The following is a 22,108-nucleotide window of genomic DNA, read 5'->3' on the forward strand; positions in this document are numbered from 1 at the left end:
TTGCTGTTAAGTTGCAGTGGAACCACTCATAACAGTCTTCCAAAGAAACATGAAGTCACCTAGGACAACCAAAGCTAGAAGCCTAATAGCTCCTAGCTCCTAATATCAAGCAGGAACCCAAGGCTGAAGCTGGGCTACCCAGGCACTGTGAGAGATCGCAACGCAAGGTAGGCTGGGTTCCCAGGTAGGAAGGGAGCTTAGGGAAGTCCAGGAGGGACGTGAGACATCTTAGATTAAGCTTCTAGCTGAGGAAACACTCAGAGTGCTGACAATACCTAAAATGTTGCCATAAAAACCATGGCCACCATATATGCATTCACCCCATTTCTTTGACACAATTTCACTGAGTACCTATTATATACCAGCCGCCTTCTAGTGCTGGGGATGCAGCAGTCAACACACACAAACACCCCATCTTCAAGGAGCCCACATTCTAGTGGGAGCACTAGCAACTGTCTAGCCCAACCCCAAACTCCTTCCTCACATGATTGCCTCCATCTTCCCAGCAAACCAATTAAGCAGGTAGTCTCAGCCCCATTTTTCAGACAAAAGTTTAAATTTTGCTGCAAATCAAATAGCTAATAAATGGCAAGCCCAGATCTCCATCAACAATCTAATTCTAATGTTCATGCTTATAAAGAAAAGTTCTGTGTTTCGTCTTAATGCTGCTGAATAATTTTGGTAGGTGAAGGGGAAAGCCTTAAGAGTTGAGGGGATGAGGACCTATAAAGTCAGAATGTTACGTGCTGAATTCCCCAAGAACGATGGGAGAAGATGAGATGTGGGGGGAAATGTAAACTTGGCACTGAATTCCTAGAGGAAGTGAAAGTGGGTTGTGGAGGGCAGTAAGAGGAAATGTGGACCTCAAAGGCAAATAGGTGACCAAGCCATAGAGTTGGAGCAGCCCTGGTTTGCATTGAGGAATGTATTGAGGAAGCCCTGCTTCCTCATTCCTGCTGAAGTGGGGAAGGAGTATGTGAAGTTCTGTTCTCCATTGTAGAAGGTCTTGGATGCCTTGTTTAGGCAAGGAGATGAAAGGGAAGACGTGGGAGAAGCTGAAGTTGGAAGATCACCCCAGAGCCTCCTGTCAGACCCCAGTGGATGGATGGTCAGAGGGTTGAGGCCAGGGCAGGATTTCATTTCCAAAGAGTTGGCAAGAGAAACAAGGAAGCTTGGAGACAGGTTGGAGACACAGGTAAAAGAAAAGCAGGAGAGCACTATGTACCTGGAACCTTGTGAGAGGGGGTTGAAGGGTCACATGTGCTGCATTCTAAGCGGAATGTCAAAGAGGGCAAGTCCAACTGCAAACTCACCTGCTTAGGCGTGCACCCTCATCAATGGCCTCCTCTCTGCCTTTGTTGCTGGGGAAAGGAGGACCCAACATCACCAGAACTCTCCAGGGAAACTTGACTGTTTCTAGCCTATCCCACTAAACTTAGAGGTATCTGTGATCACCAGATTGGACGCAGCAAGGATATCACCAGGTATATACAATTTCACAGCCATACCTGCTCATTATAACCATGCCAGGGCCAAGATGACACCAAATCCCTGATTCTTAATATCATGCTATAAAATTTTTGAGATCTCAAATTGATCAGCTAGCAGGTAGGTGGTCTGGCCTGGAGAAAATGTCCAAAAAATGTAAATTACAGACTTCATCAGCTGTTTTTTGAAACAGTTGTTCTGTTCCTTTTGACTAACACTTCTCCAAATTTGTAACTTTAAATGTTTTGATGAAGTGTAGAGGGGGAAGGAGGAGGGATTCACTCAGTTGTACCCAAAATTCTTAGAGGCCCATAGTGTAAACATATAGGAATGAAGAGCCAAAGTGGAGGAGGGAGAAGGCAGATTCTAGCTGATGAGGCCTAGAGTGCAGGCACTTTCAAACTTTAACAGGGTTAGGAATCCCCTGGGATCTTGTGAAAATGCAGAAGCTGATTCTGTGAGTCTAGGGTGGGATCTGAGATTCAAGCTCCCATTTAATACTGATGCTGCTGATCTACAGACCATACTTTGAGAAGCAAGGACCCACACTACATAACTATTTATAAGATGCTTCAAAAGATGATTTTATTTTGAGGTAAGAAGGCTGCTAACTGACCCATGAAAACATTGTTTCGTGTTTAGTCGCTAAGTCGTGTTTGACTCTTTTGCAACCCCATGAACTGTAGCCCGCTAGACTCCTCTCTCCATGGGATTTTCCAGCTAAGGATACAGGAATGGGTTACCATTTCCTTCTCCAGGGGATCTTCCAGACACAGGGATTGAATCCTGTCTCTTGCACTGCAGTTAAATTCTTTAGCATGAAAACATAGTGGGCATCAAATTTACATTTAATAGTAGGATGATTGCAAAACTTGTAGCCAGAATTTACAGATTAAAATCCTGTTTCTACCATTTTCTAGCAATGAAATTTTGATAGATTATGGATCATTTCTGTCAGTTTCTACTTCTAAAAAAGTAATAAAATCTGCCTTGGTTGACTGACTACACAGGTTGAGATGAGGATTAAAGAAATAACTTAGTGAAAGTGCCTTATAAACTGAAGGTGCTGCATGTCTGTAAGCATATTATTGTTGTTATAATTATTGTAATAGTTGAGGCCAAAGATACCTTACAATAGCTCCCATTTCTATTTTAATTACAAATAGATAGAAACCATCGCCAAGTGTTTGCATCTATCTGACACTGTGTTAAGCCCCATTCTACAGATGAGGAAAGTAAGGCCTAGAACCTTAAGATTATGCCCAGCTACTATGTATTGATGTTGTGATATGAACTCAGCCTGCCTCTCTAAAATCCAAAACCTTTTCTTTTTATTTATTTAGTTGATTTATTTTATTTTTGGCTGTGCTGAGTCTGTTGCTGCACACAGGCTTTCTCTAGTTGTGGCAAGCAGGGGCTACTCTCTAGTTGCAGTGTGTGGGCTTCTCATTGCAGTGACTTCACTTGTTGCAGAGCATGGCCTCAAGAACACAAGCTCAGCGGTCATGGTGCATGGGCTTAGTTGCTCCGAGGCATGTGGAATATTCCTGGGCTAGTGGTCAGACCTGTCCCCTGCATTGGCAGGTGGATTCTTAACCACTAGTCACCAGGGAAGTCCTGAAGTTGTTATTCACTGCAATCAGTTGATTCATTGTAGGAAACACCCACTATCATAGAAAAAGATGGTCTAGAATAGGGATTGGCAATTTTTTTTTTTTCCACAAAGGGCCAGAAAGTGAATATTTTAGGCTCTACATGCCAAATTTAGGTCCCTCTTGCAACCATTCCACTCTGTCATAGCAACACCAAAGTACTCACAGACAATACATGAAGGAATGGGTGTGGCTGTGTTAAAAAAAAATTGTTATTTACAGAAACAGAAAGCAGGATGGATTTGGCCTGCAAATGATAGTTTGTGGATCCCTGGTCCAGAAAATTCTGAGTTGTCCAATATGGTAGCCCCTTGCTCCATATGACTATTTAAATTGAAGTGTGTTTGAGTTAAATAAAAAATTCTTTCCTCGGTTGCATTAGCCACACCTCAATTGCTCATAGGTAGACATAGGTAGCTGGTACTATTGAACTGAACAGTGTAGAGAACATTTCCACCATCACAGAAAGTTTTATTGGAGAGCTTGGTCTAGATTATCTTTGGTGTGGGGGAGAAATCCCTTACGAGTAGCTGTGAGGACATGGACGTTCTGGGTCCTGGCTTTGCTATATGATTCTAAATACATTACACCATCTCCCAGAGTCACAGAAAGTAGGGCTAATCCCTTTGAATCCTCCCGCCAATGCAGGAGCTGAAGGAGACATGAGTTTGATTCCTGGGTTTTGAAAGAACCCCTGAAGGATGAAATGGCAACCCACTCCAGTATTCTTGCCTGGGAAATCCCACAGACAGAGGTGTTCAGTAGGCTACAGTCCATGGGGTCGCAAAAGAGTTGGACACAACTTAGTGACTGAACAGCAATGAAATCTTCTTCAGTGTGCTGTTGTGGGAACTGGATAAGAAGGGCTTCCCTGGAGGCTTCGACTATAAAGAATCCACCTGCAATGCAGGAGACCCAGGTTCGATCCCTGGGTCAGAAAGATCCCTTGGAGAAAGGAATGGCTACCCACTCCAGAATTCTTGCCTGGAGAATCCCATGAACAGAGGAGGCTGGTGGGCTACAGTCCATGGGATGACAAAGGGTCGAACACAACTAAGTGACTAAGCATGCACACAGATAAAGAAATGTGTGAGAGGTACTTCGTGATTTATTAGGAGCTGCACGAACATAAGCCATCATTAGGACTCTGTTGTTTGAAATGTGAGAAAATGTTTGGGGGCAGAATTTGTGAAGCTACTTGATTTGAGAGGAAGAGATTTTCCTTTAAATCAACCAAATGGAAGCCATTAGGATGCCAAAGAGTTACGAAAATAAGGAAATCTTATTATTTGTAGCATATTCTAATTTTTGGACTTGAAAGAGACACAAAACTCAGCAGAACTCAGTGATCACTCATCTTACAGAGTTTGGAATTGCCTTGGTAATGCTTACCATCTTTAGGACATAGACAAACTGTCCAGATGGAAGCTATATGAGATTCGGCAGATCACGGTGTCCTTCCTGAAAGAGATCAAAGATTTATTCTTCTTTGTCACACTCTAGGTTCTGGCATCTTCCTGTAGCTTCTCCTTCACAGGAGTCCCCTTTGCCCCACATCCACTGTGGGTCCCCACATAGGTCAAAGATGAAGCTCAGGACTTCCCTGGTGGTCCGGTAGTTAATAATTTGCCTGCCGGTGAAGGGAACATGGGCTTGATCCCTGGTCCAGGAAGATACCACATGTCGCGGAGCAACTAAGGCCATGCACCACAACTACTGGGGCCTGTGTGCCTAGAGCCTGTGCTCTGCAACAAGAGAAACCACTGCAATGAGAAGCCCACACACTGCAAGGAAGAGTAGCAACCAGAGAAAGCCTGTGTGCAGCAATGAAGACTCAGTATAACAAACATTTTCTTAAAAAAAGATAAAGCTCAGTTTTGCCACAGACTGATTGGCCAGCGCTTGGTTGCCTGGATGATTCCAGTGTCTCTGTGGTTCCCCGTGCCTCTCCCTCCATCTGCTCCTAATCATAGCCATAAATCACTCTTCTAGGAAGATGCTTGCCAATCACTTTCTGTTTTGTCAGTCTACAGTCCCCTCTGTCCCTTAGGAATTCTGTCCTCAAGGTCCTGAGGTCCAGACCTCCCTCTGTGACAATTTACTACGGTCACCCATTTGAGTGCCCAGAGGAGAAGATTTCTTGCTGTTTAAGGCTGGATACAATCCTCTGATCTCTGCTTGTTCTGGTGGCTCAGATGGTAAAGAATATGCCTGCAATGCAGGAGACCCAGGTTTGATCCCTGGGCTGGGAAGAAGAGAATGGCAGAAGAAAAGAAAATGGCAACCCAACCCCACTCCAGAATTCTTGCCTGGAGAATCACCATGAACAGAGGAGGCTGGTGGGCTGCAGTCCGTGGGGTCACAGAGTCAGATAAGACGGAAGGACTAACACGCAACCCTCTGATCTCTGCTCATTACTACCAGTTACATTTCACTTAAATACTTTCTTGTGGCTTTTCATTTGAGCTTTCCAGCATCTGTCTCACCCTTTCTACCTTCTTTCCTATTTCCTTTCACTATGATTTTTCTCACTACTTACATACTCTTAACAATTCAGTTCTTTGCTCTCCAGCTAACACTTGCCTGTCAGGCAGGCAGGAAGTTTCTTGTTCTCATACACAGTTACTGGACATATACTGTATAGTGGTTGAAACTTTAAGAAAGAAATTTGGGAATATTTCTAAATCCTTAAAAAATCAGTATATATCATATTACCAGGAGTTCCACTTCTAAGTATTCTAAGTAAGTAATAGAGATGCACTGAAAATTCCCAAACAGGGACATTCATTACTATATTGATTGTGTGTTATTTGCTCAGTCATGTCTGACTCTTTGCAACTCCATGAACTGGAGCCTGCCAGGCTCCTCTGGCCATGGAATGTCCCAGGCAAAAATACTGGAGTAGATTGCCATTTCCCTCTCCAGGGCATCTTTCCAACCCAGGGATTGAACCTGGGTCTCCTGCATCACAGGTAGATGCTTTACTGTCTGAGCCACCAGAGAAGCCCACTATATTGTTTATAGTAGTGAGAAATGAAAAAGAACTTACTTGTCCACAATATGAAGAGAGTAAAACAAACATCAGCTTTATAAATACAGAGAAATATACTATCGTCCCTGCAGCGCTGAGGAGATGGCTCTCACGAAGCTAGGTGATGAGATGCCTCTGCAGATGAAGCCAGTTGGGAAGGAGCAAGCGTTGACAGAGAAAAACAATGGCTTTCTTCAAAACGTCGATGTGGCTGAAGGCACAATGCAGAAGTAAGTCAGGGCTGAGCTCCCAGGGGTCCTTTGTGCGGTCTTGTCTGGAGACTTCCTCAGGCTGGTAGGACCAAAGGATGATATTTCCAAGTTCAGGGTTTGGGTTGACAACCTTCTCTACAATTCTTCTAGTTCTGACCTAATGAATATCTAGTGTGGTAGTTCCAATGGGACAGTAAAGGGACCTACGATCAGAAACTAGGCAGATAGCTGTCAATAGGAATGGTCAAGATTCTAGTTTCCGTTTGTGTAAAAACGTTGGTGTATTGTACTTTCATTATCTTCACCTGCTAAAGACATCAACCATTTAAAATGGTTTCTAGAGTAGAGGAAGTACAAATATTCATATAAATACATATGTGCATTTGTCAACATATGATAACATTGTATATTATAAAAATGGTTTACAACCTTTTTAAATCAAAAGAAATTTTTTAAAGGAAAAGATTTCTCAGACCCTCTCATATGTCAAAAAAGCTACTACATCAGAGATGTTTTAAAATTCATTTATAACTTATTAATAACAGTAGCATATACATTTGGAAACATTCAGCAGTATTTTTTAAATCTATAGAAATGTATATTGATTCCAGGACCACTTTCTCTGGAGGATGGGTAGAGAGGGCCCCCCCACCTCAAGTTTTAAGACCTATAGATAAGAAACTACTGTCATAAGCCTTCGTCACTTGTATATTATGATTCATTCAAAAGTATATGTGAATATGTGTGTGTGTGTGTGTACACATCTATATACATACATGCAGTCCAGCGAAATAACAATAGTCTAATAGATAATGGGCAAGGGATTATCAACACAATTACCACAACAAAGGAAATGCAATGAGTTTTATACACACAGGCAAAGATGTTCAACCTCTCATAAAAAGAGATTAAAACTACCATGATAAACCAGTTTAAGTATACCAGATTGACCAAGATCAAAAACTTTTCTAATACATGATTTTAGAAAAGAATGGGAAAACAGGATCACTCATCACTTTTTTCTGGAATTTTAAATGGATTTAGCCACCTTAAAGCATAATTTGGTAAACTATCAAAATTTTGGGCTTCCCAGGTGACATAGTAGTAAAGAATCTACCTGCTAATTCAGGAGACACCAGAGATTCAGGTTTGATCCCTGGGTTGGGAAAATTCCCTAGAGGTGGAAATGGCAACCCACTCCCGTCTTCTTACCTAGAAAATTTCCTGGACAGAGGAGCCTGGCAGACTATAGTCCATGAGGTAGCAAAGAGTCAGACATGACTGAGCTACTGAGCACACACACACACATTTTTAAAGTATGTGCCGTTCGCAGAACGAAGAGACCGAGAGGGTCCAGAGAGGAGCTCGCAGGCTGCGGACCGGCCCAGCTCCGCCGGAGGCAGGAGGCAGGGGGGAGGGGAAGGTCGCGGCGAGACACAGGGCGCAGGCACCCGGCCGGCGCGGGCGGGGACTGGGGCTGGCGACGCGGAGGGCAGAAGGCGCGCGCACCCGACTGGCGCCAGCGGAAACTGAGACTGGGTCCGCGGAGGGGAGGGGGCGCGCCACACCTGGGGAGAGTGCGCCCACCAAGCCCCTGGCTGCCTCGACCGCTCTGACGGGGAAGGCACTGAGAGCAGGCGCAGCTTTCCCCTCCGCGCTTTTGTGGAACACCCGAGGCCTGGAACCTCGCGCAGCGCGGGGCGCGCTCCATATAGAACAGCCGGGAGCCTGAGCAGCGCAGAGGAGAGAGCAGCGTCAGCCCCTCCTGGCAGCCCCAGCCCATCCCCGCGGCGCAAGCCCCGCGGCGCAAGCCCCTCCCCCAGAGCGACGGAACTAGCTACCTGAATAAGAGTCCACCTCCGCCCGCCTGTGTCAGGGCGGAAATGAGGCTCTGAAGAGACCGGCAAACAGAAGCCAAATAAACAAAGGGAACCGCTTCAGAAGGGACTGGTGCAACAGATTAAAATCCCTCTAGGAAACATTGTCTACACCGGAGGAGCCTGTAGATATCGAGAAGTGTAAGCTGGAACGAGGAGCTATCTGAAACTGAGCCGAACCCACACTGACCGCAACAGCTCCAGAGAAACTCCTAGATATAATTTTACTTTTTTCTCTTTTTTTTCTTTTTTTTAATTTTTTTTCTTTTTTTCTTTTTTATTTTTTCTCTTTTATTTTCCTTTAAAATCCCCTATTACTCCCCCATTACTCCTTAACTTTCATTTCCATAGACTTTTACGATTTTTTAATTAGGGGGGAAAAAAAAATTTTTTTTTTCCTTTTTTTTCTTTTTTCTTTTTTTTCTTTTTTTTTTTTCTTTTTCTTTCTTTTTTTTCTTTCCTTTCTCTTCTATTTTCTATTTTTCTTTTTATCTTATTTCTTTTAAAGTCCTCTAGTACTCCTCTACTACTCCTTAATTTTCATTTTCAATACACTATAACCTTACAAAAAAAAAAAAAAAGAAGAGAAGCCCTATTTTTAAACCGAAGATTATTCTCTCCCAATCTTGACTCTCTGTTTTCTACCTCAGAACACCTCTATTTCCTCCTTTCCCCTTCTCTTCCCAATCCAATTCTGTGAATCTTTGTAGGTGACTGGGCTACGGAGAACACTCTGGGAACAGACAGCTGTGTAGATCTGTCTCTCTCCTCTTGAGTCCCCCTTTTTCTCCTCCTGTTCATCTCTATCTCCCTCCTCCCTCTCCTCTTCTTCATGTGACTCTGTGAACCTCTCTGGGTGTCCCTAACGGGGGAGAATCTTTTAGCCATTAACCTAGAAGTTTTCTTATCAGGGCTGCATAGTTGGAGAAGTCCTGAGACTACAGGAAGAATAAAACTGAAATCCAGAGGCAGGAGACTTAAGCCCAAAACCTGAGAACACCAGAAAACTCCTGACTACAAGGAACTTTAAGTAATAAGTGACTGTCCAAAAGCCTCCATACCTACACTGAAACCAACCACCACACAAGAGCCAATAAGTTTCAGAGCAAGACATACCACGCAAATTCTCCAGCAACGCAGGAACATAGCCCTGAACATCAACATACAGGCTGCCCAAGGTCACACCTAACACATAGACCCATCTCAAAACTCATTACTGGGCACTCCATTGCTCTCCAAAGAGTAGAAATCAAGTTCCACGCACCAGAACACTGATGCAAGCTTCCCTAACCAGGAAACCTTGACAAGCCAATCGTCTAACCCCACCCACTGGGTTAATCCTCCACAACAAAAAGGAACCACAGACCTCCAGAATACAGAAAGCCCACTCCAGATACAGCAATCTAAACAAGATGAAAAGGCAAAGAAATACCCAACAGGTAAAGGAACATGAAAAATGCCCACCAAGTCAAACAAAAGAGGAGGAGATAGGGAATCTACCTGAAAAAGAATATAGAATAATGATAATAAAAATGATCCAAAATCTTGAAAACAAAATGGAGTTACAGATAAATAGCCTGGAAACAAAGATTGAAAAGATTCAAGAACTGTTTAATAAAGACCTAGAAGAAATAAAAAAGAGTCAATTACAAATGAATAATGCAATGAATGAGATCAAAAACACTTTGGAGGGAACCAAGAGTAGAATAACGGAGGCAGAAGATAGGATAAGTGAGGTAGAAGATGAAATGGTGGAAATAAATGAAGCAGAGAGGAAAAAAGAAAAAAGGATCAAAAGAAATGAGGACAACCTCAGGGACCTCTGGGACACTGTGAAACGCCCCAACATTCGAATCATAGGAGTTCCAGAAGAAGAAGACAAAAAGAAGGGCCATGAGAAAATACTCGAGGAGATAATAGCTGAAAACTTCCCTAAAATGGGGAAGGAAATAGCCACCCAAATCCAAGAAACCCAGAGAGTCCCAAACAGGATAAACCCAAGGCGAAACACCCCAAGACACATATTAATCAAATTAACAAAGATCAAACACAAAGAACAAATATTAAAAGCAGCAAGGGAAAAACAACAAATAACACACAAAGGGATTCCCATCAGGATAACAGCTGATCTATCAATAGAAACCCTCCAGGCCAGAAGGGAATGGCAGGACGTACTGAAAGTAATGAAAGAGAATAACCTACAACCTAGATTACTGTATCCAGCAAGGATCTCATTCAGATATGAAGGAGAATTCAAAAGCTTTACAGATAAGCAAAAGCTGAGAGAATTCAGCACCACCAAACCAGCTCTTCAACAAATGCTAAAGGATCTTCTCTAGACAGGAAATGCAGAAAGGTTTTATAAATGTGAACCCAAAACAACAAAGTAAATGGCAACGGGACCACACCTATCAATAATTACCCTAAATGTAAATGGGTTGAATGCCCCAACCAAAAGACAAAGATTGGCTGAATGGATACAAAAACAAGACCCCTATATATGCTGTCTACAAGAGACCCACCTCAAAACAAGAGACACATACAGACTAAAAGTGAAGGGCTGGAAAAAAATATTCCATGCAAACGGAGACCAAAAGAAAGCAGGAGTCGCAATACTCATATCAGATAAAATAGACTTTCAAATAAAGGAAGTGAAAAGAGACAAAGAAGGACACTACATAATGATCAAAGGATCAATCAAAAAAGAAGATATAACAATTATAAATATATATGCACCCAACATAGGAGCACCGCAATATGTACGGCAAACGCTAACAAGTATGAAAGAGGAAATTAATAGTAACACAATAATAGTGGGAGACTTTAATACCCCACTCACAACTATGGACAGATCAACTAAACAGAAAATTAACAAGGAAACACAAACCTTAAATGACACAATGGACCAGCTAGACCTAATTGATAGCTATAGGACATTTCACCCCAAAACAATCAACTTCACCTTTTTCTCAAGTGCACACGGAACATTCTCCAGAATAGATCACATCCTGGGCCATAAATCTGGTCTTGGAAAATTCAAAAAAATTGAAATCATTCCAGTCATCTTTTCTGACCACAGTGCAGTAAGATTAGATCTCAATTACAGGGAAAAAATTGTTAAAACTTCAAACATATGGAGGCTAAATAACACGCTTCTGAATAACCAACAAATCATAGAAGAAATCAAAAAAGAAATCAAAATATGTATAGAAATGAATGAAAATGAAAACACAACAACCCAAAACCTATGGGACACTGTAAAAGCAGTGCTAAGGGGAAGGTTCATAGCATTACAGGCTTACATCAAGAAACAGGAAAAAAACCAATTAAATAACCTAACTCTACACCTAAAGCAATTAGAGAAGGAAGAAATGAAGAACCCCAGAGTTAGCAGAAGGAAAGAAATCTTAAAAATCAGGGCAGAAATAAATGCAAAAGAAACTAAAGAGACCATAGCAAAAATCAACAAAGCTAAAAGCTGGTTTTTTGAAAAAATAAACAAAATTGACAAGCCATTAGCAAGACTCATTAAGAAACAAAGAGAGAAAAACCAAATTAACAAAATTAGAAATGAAAATGGAGAGATCACAACAGACAACACTGAAATACAAAGGATCATAAGAGACTACTACCAGCAGCTCTATGCCAATAAAATGGACAACTTGGATGAAATGGACAAATTCTTAGAAAAGTATAACTTTCCAAAACTGAACCAGGAAGAAATAGAAGATCTTAACAGACCCATCACAAGCAAGGAAATCGAAACTGTCATCAAAAATCTTCCAGCAAACAAAAGCCCAGGACCAGATGGCTTCACAGCTGAATTCTACCAAAAATTTAGAGAAGAGCTAACACCTATCTTACTCAAACTCTTCCAGAAAATTGCAGAAGAAGGTAAGCTTCCAAACTCATTCTATGAGGCCACCATCACCCTAATTCCAAAACCAGACAAAGATGCCACAAAAAAAGAAAACTACAGGCCAATATCACTGATGAACATAGATGCAAAAATCCTTAACAAAATTCTAGCAAACAGAATCCAACAACATATTAAAAAAATCATACACCATGACCAAGTGGGCTTTATCCCAGGAATGCAAGGATTCTTTAATATCCGCAAATCAATCAATGTAATACACCACATTAACAAATTGAAAGATAAAAACCATATGATTATCTCAATAGATGCAGAGAAAGCCTTTGACAAAATTCAACACTCATTTATGATTAAAACTCTCCAAAAAGCAGGAATAGAAGGAACATACCTCAACATAATAAAAGCTATATATGACAAACCCACAGCAAGCATCACCCTCAATGGTGAAAAATTGAAGGCATTTCCCCTGAAATCAGGAACAAGACAAGGGTGCCCACTCTCACCACTACTATTCAACATAGTGTTGGAAGTGCTGGCCACAGCAATCAGAGCAGAAAAAGAAGTAAAAGGAATCCAGATAGGAAAAGAAGAAGTAAAACTCTCACTGTTTGCAGATGACATGATCCTCTACATAGAAAACCCTAAAGATTCTACCAGAAAATTACTAGAGCTAATCAATGAATATAGTAAAGTTGCAGGATATAAAATTAACACACAGAAATCCCTTGCATTCCTATATACTAACAATGAAAAAACAGACAGAGAAATTAAGGCAACAATACCATTCACCATTGCAACAAAAAGAATAAAATACTTAGGAGTATATCTACCTAAAGAAACAAAGGACCTATACATAGAAAACTATAAAACACTGATGAAAGAAATCAAAGAGGACACAAACAGATGGAGAAACATACCGTGTTCATGGATTGGAAGAATTAATATTGTCAAAATGGCTATTCTACCCAAAGCAGTCTATAGATTCAATGCAATCCCTATCAAGCTACCAACGGTATTTTTCACAGAACTAGACCAAAGAATTTCACAATTCGTATGGAAATACAAAAAACCTCGAATAGCCAAAGTAATCTTGAGAAAGAAGAATGGAACTGGAGGAATCAACCTGCCTGACTTCAGACTCTACTACAAAGCCACAGTCATCAAGACAGTATGGTACTGGCACAAAGACAGAAATATAGATCAATGGAACAGAATAGAAAGCCCAGAGATAAATCCACGAACCTATGGACACCTTATCTTTGACAAAGGAGGCAAGGATATACAATGGAAAAAAGACAACCTCTTTAACAAGTGGTGCTGGGAAAACTGGTCAACCACTTGTAAAAGAATGAAACTAGAACACTTTCTAACACCATACACAAAAATAAACTCAAAATGGATTAAAGATCTAAATGTAAGACCAGAAACTATAAAACTCCTAGAGGAGAACATAGGCAAAACACTCTCCGACATAAATCAAAGCAAGATCCTCTATGACCCACCTCCCAGAATATTGGAAATAAAAGCAAAACTAAACAAATGGGACCTAATGAAACTTAAAAGCTTTTGCACTACAAAGGAAACTATAAGTAAGGTGAAAAGACAGCCCTCAGATTGGGAGAAAATAATAGCAAATGAAGAAACAGACAAAGGATTAATCTCAAAAATATACAAGCAACTCCTGCAGCTCAATTCCAGAAAAATAAATGACCCAATCAAAAAATGGGCCAAAGAACTAAACAGACACTTCTCCAAAGAAGACATACAGATGGCTAACAAACACATGAAAAGATGCTCAACATCACTCATTATTAGAGAAATGCAAATCAAAACCACAATGAGGTACCATTACACGCCAGCCAGGATGGCTGCTATCCAAAAGTCTACAAGCAATAAATGCTGGAGAGGGTGTGGAGAAAAGGGAACCCTCTTACACTGTTAGTGGGAATGCAAACTAGTACAGCCGCTATGGAAAACAGTGTGGAGATTCCTTAAAAAACTGGACATAGAACTGCCATATGACCCAGCAATCCCACTTCTGGGCATACACACTGAGGAAACCAGATCTGAAAGAGACACGTGCACCCCAATGTTCATCGCAGCACTGTTTATAATAGCCAGGACATGGAAGCAACCTAGATGCCCATCAGCAGATGAATGGATAAGGAAGCTGTGGTACATATACACCATGGAATATTACTCAGCCATTAAAAAGAATTCATTTGAACCAGTCCTAATGAGATGGATCAAGCTGGAGCCCATTATACAGAGTGAAGTAAGCCAGAAAGATAAAGAACATTACAGCATACTGACACATGTATATGGAATTTAGAAAGGTGATAACGATAACCCTATATGCAGAACAGAAAAAGAGACACAGAAATACAGAACAGACTTTTGAACTTTGTGGGAGAATGTGAGGGTGGGATATTTCAAAAGAACAGCATGTATACTATCTATGGTGAAACAGATCACCAGCCCAGGAGGGATGCACGAGACAAGTGCTCCGGCCTGGTGCACTGGGAAGACCCGGAGGAATCGGGTGGAGAGGGAGGTGGGAGGGGGGATCGGGATTGGGAATACATGTAAATCCATGGCTGATTCATATCAATGTATGACAAAACCCACTGGAAAAAAATAATAATAATAATAAAAAAAAATTAAAAAAAAAAAAAAAAAGGAAAAAAATAAAGTATGTGTGTCTATTAAGCCAGCAATTCTATTGTAGAGTTTATTCAATAGATATTCTTGCACATATACACAAAGATGTGTAGGGATATTTCTTGCAGCATTGTTTGCAGTGGTGATTGATTAGAAACAATGCATATAAACATTAATAGAGAACTGATTAGCAAATTATGATATAGCCTCAGGAGGGAATACCATATAATGATGTTTAAAATGAGGCAGCTCTGTAAGTACTAATATGAAATGAACTCCAAATGAAGTCATTAAAAAAGAAATATAAAGTACAGCGTATGTGTATCAGTCACTCAGTCATGTCCAACTCTTTGCCACTCCATGGACTGTAGCCCTCCAGGCTCCTCTGTCCATAGACTTCTCCAGGCAAGAATACTGGAGTGGGTGGCCTTCTCCTTCTTCAGGGGATTTTTCTGACCCAGGGATTGAACCCTGGTCTCCTGCATTGCAGGTGGGTGCTTTACTGTCTGAACTTCTACAGAAGTCCTATAAAGTACAGTAAGTGTATGTAATATCCTCTAATTTGTATTTTTAAATGCATATATATATTTACATAAACATAGCTGCTTATTTATGCATAGAATCTCTGTGGAAGAATAAATAAACTACTAAATGTTGGGAGGAGGACATCTCAGGGCCTAGACATCATGATGGTAGCACAGACTTCCTCCTTTCCTATGAACCATAGGACACTCTTCTTTGGAAGGGGGTGCCATGCTGCATGGCTTATGGGGTCTTAGTTTCCCAAGCAGGGGTCAAACCCAGGCCTTCAGCAGTGAAATTGTGGAGTCCTAACTGCTGAACTACTGGGGTTTTACCATATGATACTTTTTAACTCTACTTTTAAAAGAAGAATATTTGTTATTTGTTTATTTTACACATACATTTGCACACACACAGTACGTTTGTGCAGTGGCTTTAGAATTCAGAATCTCACTGTTAAATCATTTATTAAATCAGTCAACAAATATTTATCCAGCCTATTTCTATCTTGAGTAATACACTGCACTAGACATTATTCACACAGAATAAAATCAGTACAATAGTAGAAGGTGCTTTTAGGGGCCAGAAAGATCCAGGTGTTCTTCCTCTAGAAATGTCTGGGGCAGGCTTAAACTGTAGACTAAAGACATAATAACAACCTCTCCATCATGTGACTTACAGTTTGCTAAGGGAATTTACCAGAATGGACCACAACTTGGACAGAACAGATGAGGAAGACATTTTCTCTGAAAACTGTCAAACTGACTTCCTTCAAGATTTGGAGACTAAAAAATGGGTAAGGGACAGACTTAAACATCATTATCTTTGGTGTGGGGGAGAAATCCCTTATGAGTAGCTGTGAGGACATGGACGTTTGTCTTTTTGTGTTTCTTTTTCTCGGGGATGGTTTGGATCACTGCCTCCTATACAATGTCATGAACCTCCGTCCATAATTCTTCAGGCACTCTTGTCCATCAGATTGAATCCCTTGAATGTATTGTCACTTCCACAGTATAATTGCAAGGGATTTGATTTGGGTCATCGTAAAGGATTTGATTTCTCCAGATATGTGCCCAGAAGTGGGATTGCAGGCTCATATGGTAACTTCATTTTTAGTTTTTTAAGGAACATCCACGGACTTTCCAGTTAGCTCATTTTTTAAGGAACATCCATGGACTTTCCAGTTAGCTCAAATGATAAAAGAATCTGCCTGCATTGCAGGAGACCTGGGTTTGATCCCTGGGTCAGGAAGATCCGCTGGAAAAGGGCATGGCAACCCACTCCAGTATTCTTACCTGGAGAATTCCATGGACAGAGGAGCCTGGGAGGCTATGGTCCATGGGGTCTCAAACAATTTACAGTGCCACCAACACTGTAGGAGGGTTCCTTTTTCTCCACACCCTCTCCAGCGTTTGTTACTTGCAGACTTTTTGATGATGGACATTCTGATTGGTGTGAGGTGATACCACTTTTCTGTTTAATTATGTCCCATTTGTTTATTTTTGCTTTTATTTTATTTTTCACCTTAGGCAGATTGCAAAAAAATATTTCTGCAATTTATATCAAAGTGTGTTCTGCCTATGTTCTCTTCTAACAATTTACCATGTTGAGTTTATTTTTGTATATGGCATAAGGAAATGTTCTAATCTCATTGTTTTATATGTGGCTCTCCAGATTTTCCAGCACCACTTACTGAAGGAACTGTCTTTTCTCCATTGTATATTCTCTTCTTTGTTAAAGACTAATTAACCATAGATGTGTGGGTTTATTTCTGGGCTCTCTATTCTGTTCCACTGATCTATGTGCTAGTACCATGCTGTTTCAATTACTGTAGTCTTGTTGTGTAGTCTAGAGTCTGGAAGGGTGATACCTTCAGCTTTGTTCTTTTTCTCAGGATTGTTCTGGTAATTTAGGGTCTTTTTTGTAGTTCCATATAAATTTTAGTATTATTTGTTTTAGTTCTATGAAAAATGTCCTGGGTATTTTAATAGAGATTGCATTAAATCTGTAGCCTGTTTTGAGTAGTATGATCATTTTAATAATATTAATTCTTCCAACCCAAGAGCACAGAATATCATTCCATTTCTTGTATCATCTTCAATTTCCTTCATTAATTTTTTAATATTTTTCAGAGTATAGGTCTTTATTCTCTTTGGTTATTTATTCCTAGGTGTTTTTATTCCTTTTGAAGCAATTTTAAATAAGTTGTTTTTTTTTTAACTTTCTCAAAAAATGTGGAACGCTTCATGAATTTGTATGTCATTCTTGTTCAGGGGCCATGTTAATCTCTGTATCATTCAAATATTAGTATATATACTGCTGAAATGAGCACTAATTGACTCTTAATTCAGTCTGAACCTCTCTCAGTCTTTGAAATTCAGTCATCTAGCTGACACAAATGGAGAAACTTGATGCTGGAGTTTGTCATGGAAAGAGTTTATGCTTTCATTTAGTTCAAAGCAAATGCATGACTAAGATTCCTTTTATTATTGAAGTGCAAATCTCCCCCATAGATTCCCCCAGGTTATTGGCTATAGAGGAAGGTGATTTCCAATCTGTGGAGTGGGTATTTCCTATTCTGAGGCTTATTCAACCCTCAAAGGAAGTCCAGGATTAATATTTTTGTCTACTTCTCTTTTGAATACATTTTGGGCTTGGGGATAGCCAGCCGACTCTACAATCCTTATAAGGAAGAGTCCTCAAAGAACATCCCAAGCTGGACTTTACTTTCAAGGATTCTGCAGTAAGGGGGGAAAAAAAGAAACAAAAGAAATAGAAGTGGGACTTCCCTGGTGGTCCAATGGCTAAGACTCTGAGCTCACATTGCAGGACGCTCAGGTTCGATCCCTGGTCAGGGAACTAGATCCCACATGCTACAACTAATAGTCCACATGCTGCAACTGAAAGATGCCACACGCTGCAACGACAGAAGATCCTGAGTACTGTAACTAAATCTGGTACAGCCAAATAAATAAATAAAAATAAATACAGAGAAAAAAGAAATAGAAGAGGATAGGTATGAAGGGATAGAGTTAGATGTGTGGAGTATAAATAATAATGAGACAGACAAAAAGTGGAAAGAGACAGACAGATACCCATTACAAAAAATAATAATAATAATAATAATAGGAACTAAATTAGAAGAGGAGCTTTAAAGTGGGGAAAGAAATAGGGAAAATGAGATGTGGGAGCCATGAACTTAGTGAACACATAAATTGAAGGTAAAACTATATAAATACTGTTATCTGTTTCTTTGTGGGGTCCTTGTCACCGGACTCCAGGCCTATGTTCCTACCATTAGTCAGTGAACAATGATACTATCACTTGTTGGCCTAGGATAGAATAAGTCTAGTTAGATAATAAAATTATTCACTCTGTAAGATTTATCAAATAGTCTACACTGGCAGGGCATATGAAGGGTATAATGCCTTCATTATTATAGACTATTTCTTACAAACTTCAAGTCAGGGCATTAAGGTTTAAGAAAATATTTTTTAAAATTTATGATTGTATTTATTTATGTTCATTTATTTATATGGAAAATCCTTTAATTACAGAAAAATAAATCACATGCAGTCACATAATTAACAAATAATTATTAATAAATTTAGCTTTCTGCTGAAAAAAAGGACAAATAAATGACTTCTTAAGGAAGAAATCTTTTCCTTTTATTCTTTGAAAGCAAACCAGAAGGTCTCTACTTTGCATAATATTATATTTGTCTTTTATAAGAGAAAGATTTAAAGGACAATTTCAGAAAATGAACAAAGAGTTAAGAGGAGCAAAAAAAGATCAAATGTTGGTTTAATTAACAAAATCACCTTTTTAGCTAGACTGCCAAAACTGCCGTGTCTAACTGTCAAAGCCCCCTAAAACACTTAGAAATGAAGATTTTGCTCTGGTTTCCCATTTTCAGTCCCTGGCACTGCTATCAGTTCAGTTCAGTTCAGTTGCTCAGTCGTGTCTGACTCTTTGTGACCCCATGAATCGCAGCACACCAGGCCTCCCTGTCCATCACCAACTCCTGGAGTTCACCCAAACCCATGTCCATTAAGTCGGTGATGCCATCCAACCATCTCATCCTCTGTCATCCCCTTCTCCTCCTGCCCTCAATCTTTTCCAGCATCAGGGTCTTTTCAAATGAGTCAGCTCTTCGCATCAGGTAGCCAAAGTATTTGGAGTTTCAGCTTCAACATCAGACTATCAATGAACACCCAGGACTGATCTCCTTTAGGATGGACTTGTTGGATCTCCTTGCAGTCCAAGTGACTCTCAAGAGTCTTCTCCAACACCACAGTTCAAAAACATCAATTCTTTGGTACTCAGCTTTCTTTATAGTCCAACTCTCACATCCATACATGACCACTGGAAAAACCGTAGTCTTGACTATGGACCTTTTTTGGCAAAGTAATGTCTCTGCTTTTCACTATGCTGTCTAGGTTGGTTATAACTTTCCTTCCAAGGAGTAAGCATCTTTTAATTTCATGGCTGCAATCACCTTCTGCAGTGATTTTGGAGCCCAGAAAAATAAAGTCAGCCACTGTTTCCCCATTTATTTCCCATGAAGTGATGGGACTGGATGCCATGATCTTAGTTTTCTGAATGTTGAGCTTTAAGCCAACTTTTTCACTCTCCTCTGCTATATATAGTGCCAATTTCAGATGCCAGGTCAGTGAGCAGATTTTCCTATTTCCTGCATAACCACTTATTGCGGATCCACTATGTGCTAGGAGAAGGGGACGACAGAGGATGAGATGGTTGGATGACATCATCCACTCAATAGACATGAATTTGAGCAAGCTCCAGGAGATAATGGACAGGGAAGCCTGGCATCCTGCAGTCCATGGGCTCGCAAAGAGTCAGAGAGGACTGAGCGACTGAACAACAACAAATGTGCTAGGATATATATATGTGTGTGTATATATGTGTATGTATGTATATATATATATATATAAATAAAAATATAATTCTTTCCCTTCCGTGAGCTCACACACTAGGAGGGGCTCAGGCAAGAACAAGCGTGTGTACGAAAAAATCCTCCCTAGAAGCAGCAGATGTGCTAATGAAGTACACAGGAGGGAGGGCTTAAGACTGGGGATATGACAGCTGAGTTTTGATGGATGATCTAGATAGAGGAAAAGCATTTCAGAAATAAGGTACAGCACATGCAAAGATAAAGGAGTCAAAGAGAAACAGTGTGGTGAGAGAGGAAGGCTGCCGGAAAAGGCATGACAGGCAAGCAGGCAGGCAGGGTGCTGAGGTCGGGATAGAGCAGGATGCAGGCAGGAAGCCAGGACACCAATAGGAGTCAGGAACTGATGAGGACCTCAGATAGGGCCCCGACTGTGATGCCGTGAACAGAGATGCAGGGAGGGTGGGGGGAAAGGACACTGACTGAAAAGATAAGTATTAGCGGATACTGTACTAAGTGGATATGAAATGGGTAATAAGGAGGGAAAAGAATGTCTCCCATGACAATTCAAGGACTTCTTCCAGTCTTCAGAAAGAGACATCTGGATGAATGGGGGGCCATATGCAAGGGTGGGGAACTGGACAAGCTGAAGGGAAATATGATGAGTTCGATTTTTTACTTTCTGAGGAATATGAGCTCTTCCAAAAGCTGCACATAAATGGAAAGTAATGCCTTTAGCTTCCCTTGTGGCTCAGCTGGTAAAGAATCCGCCTGCAACATGGGAGACCTGGGTTTGATCCCTGGGTTGGGAAGATCCCCTGGAGAAGGAAAAATACCCACTCCAGTATTCTGGCCTGGAGAATTCCATTGACTGTTTAGTCCTCGGGGTCACAAAGAGTCGAACACAACTGAGCAACTTTCACTTTCACTTTCAATGCCCGTGGTTTAGTCGCTAAGTCCTGTCCGACTCTTGTGACCCCATGAACTGTAGCCCGCCTACAGAGGTTCCTCTCTCCATGGGATTTTCCAGGCAAGAATCCTGGGGTGGATTGCCATTTCCTTTTCCAGGGGATCTTCCCGACCCAGGAGTCAAACCTGGGTTTCCTGCATTGCAGGCAGATTCTTTACTGACTGAGCTATGAGGGAAGCCCTTAGACTGTGTATTTTATGCAACATTAGTCTGTTATTTTAAAAACATACACATTTCTTTATGTGTTTAGTCTTGTAGGTTTTATTTAGTCCTATAGATTTTATTTACTTATTTTTAAAGTCCTTACCGAATTTGTTACAATATTGCTTCTGTTTTATGCTTTGGGGTTTTTTTGGCCACAAGGCCTGTGGGATCCTAACTCCCTGACCAGGGACTGAACTCATACTCTCTACATTGGAAGGGAAAGTCCTAACCACAGGACCATCAGGGAAGTCCTAGTCTCATAGATTTTTTTTTTAAAAAACTCTTTTTATTTCTATTTCTTGCCTTTTGACTCTTTTGTGATATGTTAACTACTACAGTAAAATGACTGATGAAGATGAAATGTTATCAGAGATTATTGGACATAGACATCTAGAGATGGTCTGGCCCAGTTTTCTTACTAGGCCAGGAAGCTGAGCTTTTTGGTGGTTAAGTGACTTGTTCAACACTCACAGCAGTAGAACAAGACTTAGACCTCCGGTTCTCTGCTTCCCAATGTGGTTGTCTTTCTCTACATCACAGTGTTTCTGCTGCTTTTGAATATCCTGGCCAAAGATTTAGTGGAAAGAAATTTAAATTGTGGATGCCTTTTATTTACAAAGAGATATAGTGGAGATATAAGAAATAGTGGAGTCACATCATACTTGGAAAATCCAGCCTTGGTTTCTTCATCTGTAAATGTGG

The 22,108-nt window shown here is 40.7% G+C and overlaps 1 protein-coding gene and 1 non-coding gene across 2 annotated transcripts in view; one reads left to right on the top strand and one right to left on the bottom strand.

Annotated features, from left to right (window-relative positions):
- Nucleotides 1–6,273: 6,273 nt before the first annotated feature.
- SMCO2 (single-pass membrane protein with coiled-coil domains 2) overlaps nucleotides 6,274–22,108 on the top strand; it is a 40,180-nt gene continuing 24,345 nt past the window's right edge. Inside the window, exons 1-2 of the mRNA XM_061123967.1 lie at nucleotides 6,274–6,401; nucleotides 16,002–16,116. Of these exons, the coding sequence (XP_060979950.1) occupies nucleotides 6,274–6,401; nucleotides 16,002–16,116 (243 nt within the window). The remainder of the gene's footprint in view (nucleotides 6,402–16,001; nucleotides 16,117–22,108) is intronic.
- Nucleotides 17,549–17,652, bottom strand: LOC133044082 (U6 spliceosomal RNA). The gene has a single exon (XR_009689832.1). It is a non-coding gene; the product is annotated as a U6 spliceosomal RNA (small nuclear RNA).

This window comes from Dama dama, chromosome 22 (assembly GCF_033118175.1).
Source record: "Dama dama isolate Ldn47 chromosome 22, ASM3311817v1, whole genome shotgun sequence".
In the NCBI taxonomy this organism is placed as follows: domain Eukaryota; kingdom Metazoa; phylum Chordata; class Mammalia; order Artiodactyla; family Cervidae; genus Dama; species Dama dama.